The sequence below is a fragment of the Lipotes vexillifer genome, unplaced genomic scaffold, assembly GCF_000442215.2.
Source record: "Lipotes vexillifer unplaced genomic scaffold, Lipotes_vexillifer_v1.1 scaffold1139, whole genome shotgun sequence".
NCBI lineage: Eukaryota > Metazoa > Chordata > Mammalia > Artiodactyla > Lipotidae > Lipotes > Lipotes vexillifer.
In genome coordinates this window covers 1669314-1675821 of record NW_006798273.1, presented here as the reverse complement: position 1 = coordinate 1675821, position 6508 = coordinate 1669314, and the positions used below count along the sequence as shown (strand labels likewise).

General features: G+C 41.1%; 1 protein-coding gene across 4 annotated transcripts in view; it reads left to right on the top strand.

Moving 5' to 3' along the window:
- The window catches only part of BUB1 (BUB1 mitotic checkpoint serine/threonine kinase), a 43114-nt gene extending 37657 nt beyond the window's left edge, over positions 1-5457 (top strand). For 2 of the 4 annotated variants that reach the window (XM_007470210.1, XM_007470209.1), the window contains 6 exons: positions 1408-1523; positions 1831-1992; positions 2169-2326; positions 2426-2600; positions 3152-3258; positions 4840-5035. In XM_007470210.1, the coding sequence (XP_007470272.1) occupies positions 1408-1523; positions 1831-1992; positions 2169-2326; positions 2426-2600; positions 3152-3258; positions 4840-5035 (914 nt within the window). Of the gene's footprint in view, positions 1-1407; positions 1524-1830; positions 1993-2168; positions 2327-2425; positions 2601-3151; positions 3259-4839 lie in introns of all 4 variants that reach the window. The other 2 variants (XM_007470208.1, XM_007470211.1) reach the window with 2 other exon arrangements.
- The last annotated feature ends 1051 nt before the right edge of the window (positions 5458-6508 follow it).

Genomic DNA, 6508 nt, shown 5'->3' with positions numbered 1-6508 from the left:
CCTGCTGAAAGGAACTGAGATAAATAACCCTTTAGTGTAAGGTTTATGCTTATCTGGCTTGGGCTTAGGCTGTGTTTACTATTTTCTGTGGCTATAGGTATCAAAGGCTGAAATTCCCCTTTGTGTCCTTATTTGTCTCCCCTGTTGTCTTTGGGCTTCCCTAGAGACTTGTTCTTAAATAAGGTCTGAGACATCAGTTCTTTCTGTGGTGACTCCTCTCCCCACCCCTGCTTTGGTACTGGCTTCAGTGGTAGTTTCCACTTCTGGGCTCTGCTATTCTCTGTATTCACCTGTCTGTCTCCTCAGTTTGGAGGGCAGCAGTTTTCCCTGTGACCTCAGTTCTCTAACAGATCTAAGAGTTGTTGATTTTCAATTTGTTCAGCTTTTTCTTACTATGAGGGTAGACTGACAACTTCCAAACTCCTTATGTGCCAGCTAGAAACCAGAAAGCTACTTTTTTATATTTGATTTTAAACACGTGAATTCTTTTTTTTTTTAATTAAAAATCTGTTACAACCTTACCTCTGTCATCTTTCTACCAAAACCAATAACCCCAGTGTAACTGAAAAATATCAAGACAAATCCAGCTGAGAGGCATCCTACAACTTACCAGAACAGTGCTCCTTGGAACTGTCATGGTCATCAGAACAAAACGTTAGAAACTGTCACAGCCGAGCAGAGTCTGAGGAGACTTGATGAATGTGTCCTAGAACATTCGGGGAAAACTAGTGAAATCTGAATAAAGTGTGGAGTTTAGTTAACAGTAACATACCAGTTTTGGTTCTTGTTTGTTACCAGTGTAACTTGGTTATGTAAAAGTTAGCAGTAGGGGAAACAGGATGCAGAACATACAGAAACTACTATCTTCTCAACTTTTCTATAAATCAAAAACTGTTCTAAAATAGAAAGTTTACTGCAATAAAAATTTGTTAATTATCTGTTAGTAATATCGGTACAATTGTGCTCTGTCCTTTTTATTCTGATGTAAAACGCTTGCATTTTTCAAAGGCATGTTCGAGCTTTGTTTAGCACTTTGTAGAGGATGTCCACATGTTCTTTCTGTCATCACAACAGTCTTGCCAAGTAGGCAGCACACGCACTCCCCCTTTAAATATGACGGCACTGGCAAAGAGAGGATGGCTGCCCGAGGCCCTGCTGCTTGGTGACAGGCCTGGGTCCCGGCAGTGCTGCCCTGGCTCCCCATCACCTCGTAATAAAGGGGTGATTTTGTGGCAGGTGTTTGGTTAACTTTCATGTAAGACTGGAAAAACATTTCCTAAGGGAGCTACATCCATTTTTATTTATTAAAGCAATTCAAGCACCAAGAAAATTTACAAATACTTCATTTTGATGATAGCCTTTAATGTTTTGAGCCATTTTTTCCTTTTGACTTATCTATCTCCTCAGGTTCTCTGCTGGTCTATGTTGATCACCTTCTTGGAGAAGGGGCTTTTGCCCACGTCTATGAAGTTACCCACGGAGATGTGAGCGATAGCAAAAATAAGCAGAAATTTGTTTTGAAGGTAAATGATCTGTACAATATAGAAAATGAATTTTAGGGCTAGAGTTTGCCAGCCTCCTTCTTTTTTTTAAAAGATAGTGGTGGTTTCACTTAGGTCTATTGTCAGCACTTAAGAAGCAAAACTGTCCCACAAGGATTCAGAGTTGCCTCGCCACTAAAATTACCTTGCAGTAGTTCCCATGCTGCAGCAACAATTCATAGCTTGTCATCACTTTCTACCCCACGTCCTGCATTTGGATGAAGTGGCTTTCTTGCTATCATTTTCCAGAATGTGAGCTGGATATGAATGTCACATACCTGATTTGCAGGTCCAGAAGCCCGCCAACCCCTGGGAATTCTACATTGGGACCCAGCTGATGGAGAGACTAAAGCCAAGCATGCGACACATGTTTATCAAATTCTATTCTGCCCACCTGTTCCAGAATGGCAGTGTGTTAGTAGGAGATCTCTACAGCTATGGGACGTTACTAGTAAGTGTGTGGCTTTTATGACAAACAGGAGCTGAAGTACATTTTTGGCTTATGCCCTGCACATACCTTCTGCACTTGGAGCGTTTATTGGAATGATGGGTGGGGCAAAGCTCTTGACTTGAAATGTCGTTAATCCTGTGCAACCAACTCAGGATTCCACTTTCCATTGTTTCTAGAATGCCATTAACCTCTATAAAAATACCCCTGAAAAAGTGATGCCTCAAGCTCTAGTCCTCACTTTTGCTATCAGAGTGCTGTGCATGATTGAACAAGTCCATGACTGCGAAATCATCCACGGAGACATCAAGCCAGACAATTTCATACTCGGAAACAGGCAAGTTGCCCTTTTAACAGGTCCTTCTCTTACCGTTTCCCCAGCAGCCTTTTATTATCTGTGCTCACGCAGCCTGACCCTTGTTTGTGTTTAATATAGATTTTTGGAACAGGACAGTGAAGATGATGATTTATCTGCTGGCTTGGCACTGATCGACCTGGGTCAGAGTATAGACATGAAACTTTTTCCAAAAGGAACCGTATTTACAGCAAAGTGTGAAACATCTGGTTTCCAGTGTACTGAGATGCTCAGTAACAAGCCCTGGAACTACCAGGTAGAGAACTAGAGTGAGAGATTTGAAAACATTTCCCTGTGTGACACTCACTATAATTTCAAAATGAATTTGGGAATCTAGATAGTTTGAGCTGATCTAGTCTTCTTCTAGCCCTAGATTCAGACGATGCTCCAGGGTTGTTTCTAGTTGTGGACACGTCACACCTCGGGAGGTTTGGAGCACAGTTCGAAGACCACAGCCAGTCCTGGGGGGAGGAGCTGGGAGGACTTGCAAGTGGCTTAGTGTTGTGTTTGCCTCTGTGTGACAAAACGAAGAATGTGGTAGCTCAGGAAGAGCAGAGCTTCCCAAGACGCTTCCTAGGGAGGTGGCAGGTGATCTGCTGTCCGTGGAAGCCTCCAGCAAAGCCTAGACGGGCATTCATAGGACGTGTCAGTGTGGGGTTAACGCACACTTCCAGAATTCTTTAAAAGTGAAATCCTGTGACTATTTATTTCCTGTGATTTATCAGATTTGCTGCATAACTTAGACATGGGAATATACTCAAGTGTAAAATACTGTATTAGTCATATATACCCATATTTTCTTTATAGATTGATTATTTTGGAGTTGCTGCAACAGTGTACTGCATGCTTTTTGGCACTTACATGAAAGTGAAAAATGAAGGGGGAGTCTGGAAGCCTGAAGGTCTTTTTAGAAGGTGGGTATTAGCATTGGTGCTACAGTGAAAAGAATAAATACAGTAGAATGTTGGGTTCCATCTGGTGGGAAATGGATCTTTGCCACAGAAGACCCATGCCTTGAGAAGTAGGGTGAAATAGCATAACCCTGGGCCCTGGGTGCAGTGAGCAACTTATGTAAGTGCTTCTGTTTCTCCATTTGTAACTTTAGTGGAACAAGTTGTGTGGAGACATTTCATTGGATCTTCAGTTTCTCCCGTGTGTGTATAATAGATTCAACATATCCATTCTTTTTATTTTTGAATTTTTTACATTTTATTATTTTTTTAATAGGTCTTCATTCGAGTATAATTGCTTCACAATACCGTGTTAGCGTCTGTTGTACAACAAAGCGAATCAGCCATATGCATACATATGTCCCCATATCCATACATATGTCCCCATATCCCCTCCCTCTTGAGCCTCCCTCCCACCCTCCCTATCCCACCCCTCTAGGTCATCGCAAAGCACCGAGCCCATCTCCCTGTGCTATGCGGCTGCTTCCCACTAGCTAACTATATTACATTCAGTAGCGTATATATGTTGATGCTACTCTCACTTCGCCCCAGCTTCCCCCTCCCACCCCATGTCCTCAAGTCCATTCTCTATGTCTATATCTTTATTCCTGCCCTGCAACTATGTTCATCAGTACCATTTTTTTTTTTTTTAGATGCCATATATATGCGTTAGCATATGGTATTTGTTTTTCGCTTTCTGATTTGCTTCACTCTGTACGACAGACTCTAGGTCCATCCACCTCACTACAAATAACTCAATTTCGTTCCTTTTTATGGCTGAGTAATATTCCATTGTATATATGTGTCACATCTTCTTTAAGCATTCATCTGTCAATGGACGTTTAGGTTGGTTCCGTGTCCTGGCTATTGTAAATAGTAGTGCTGCAATGAACACTGTGGTACATGACTCTTTTTGCATTAGGGTATATGCCCAGTAGTGTGAGTGCTGGTTCATATGGAAGTTCTATTTTTAGTTTTTTTAAGGAACCTCCATACTGTTTTCCATAGTGGTTGTATCAATTTACATTCCCACCAACATATCCATTCTTGATGCATTAGGTTGGGTTGAGGTTAGAGTTAAGTCAGATGCAAGAGGGGGATTGCCCTGCACGCTGAAGGCTACTTTTTAAAAAAAATAAATAAATTTATTTATTTATAATATATTTATTTATTTATTTATTGGCTGCATCGGGTCTTTGTTTCTGCGCACGGGCTTTCTCTAGTTTCGGCAAGCAGGGGCTACTCTTCGTTGTGGTGCGCGGGCTTCTTATTGAGGTGGCTTCTCTTTTTGCGGAGCATGGGCTCTAGGCCCACAGGCTTCAGTAGTTGTGGCATGCGGGCTCAGTAGCTGTGGCTCACAGGCTGTAGAGCGCAGGCTCAGTAGTTGTGGCGCATGGGCTGAGTTGCTCCGTGGCATGTGGGATCTTTCTGGACCAGGGCTTGAACCCGTGTCCCCTGCATTGGCAGGTGGATTCTTAACCACTGATCCACCAGGGAAGCCCTGAAGGCTACATTTTATCCTTCATTTATGCTTTGTCTCTCCAGGCTTCCTCATCTGGATATGTGGAATGAATTTTTTCACATAATGTTGAATATACCAGATTGTCATCATCTTCCATCTTTGGATTTGTTAAGGCAGAAGCTGAAGAAAGTATTTGAAGAACACTATACAAACAAGATTAAGACCCTTCGTAACAGGCTAATTGTACTGCTCTTAGAATATAAGCGTTCTCGAAAATAAAATATGGACACTCCCTAAAAATCGCTTTGTAAATGCTGGCCTGCTCACTTTGAACGTTGATGTTTCCACATTTATTGTTTATGCAAATGTTTCTTAAAAATAAAGCCCACAAAGTATATCCCTGGGACATAGTTGTTACAAATATTTCAACAAAATACACAACACGGTAACATCCCTGCGTAGCAGGCTGACTGGGCAGCTCTTGGGATGCGAGCATTCATGAGAGTAATCGGCAAGTGAACATTCTCTAAAAGCACTTTTTAAGCACTGACCTGTTCGCTTTAAGCCAAAAAAGAGCCAAGTCAGGTTTGTTTGTTTGTTTCTAAATTTGGGGGTTTATATTCGTGTAAAATAAACAAAAATTCCCCAAATATATCTAGCAGGCTTAATGTTTTTATGAATTGAATGTGCCTGTCCTTTATTGTACTTGTTCTTTATTGCTATCCATGGGAAATATTGCAGGTATAAATCTTAAGCTTTGTTTTTTAAAAGCATGATTCAAAAGAATATCTCAGATCTTGAAAATAGTCATGTAAGCTCCGTGCATCATTAATTAGCTCTGAAATTATAGCAGCCAACTTAGCGTTTATTGACTTAAAGCTGGAAGGGTCCTATACGCTGAATTGACCTTCCCTCCTCTATCCCTCCCTCTTCCCTTAGCACGTGATGAAGATAAATGTGAGGGGACACCCAGTTCAAGAAGACACAGTGACTGGCTTCCACCTCCACCCTCACTCCCAGCCACCAGGTTCCCCATTCCAGAGACAACCTCAGCCCACGTTTTCTGACCTTTCCAAAAATTATTCTATGCGTATATATATATATATAATGTTTTTTGACAAAGCTAGCATAATTCTGCTTATTTTCACCTCATGTATGGTGGAGAATGTAAGTACATATAGAATGGTCTCATTCTTGTGATGGCTGTGTAATATTTGGTTGTATGATATATAGCCATAATTTGTAGTGTAAAATCCTAGAGGCGAAATTGCTGGGTCAAAGGTAAGGGCATTTAAAATTTTGTCTCAATATTGCAAATAATCCCCCTGTAGGGCTGTGCCAGCAGGGATCAGAGTCTGTTCCCCACACCTCCACTAACAGGACACGTCAGGCTCTTTGACCCTTGCCACTCTGACAGGTGACAAAATGGTATTTCCTTGTGGTCTTCATTTGCATTCTCTTCTGAATTAGGCCAGATATATTCATATATTCAAGAGCTATGTGTTTTTTTCTTTTTCTGTGAACTCTATCCTTTGTCAATTTTTCACCTGGGATTGCTCTTTTTCAGTTTAAGTTGTAGGACCCCTTTGTATTTCTCCCAATTTGTCATCTGTCTCTTGACTGAAGATTTCTGTTGACATGAAGATTTTTAATTTTGTTTCGTACTCTGATTTATAAAGTTTTTTAAAGGCTTTTTTGGCTTTTGCATCTTAAAATGCCATCTTCGATTGAGAGAATAAGAAGAGAGTCTTC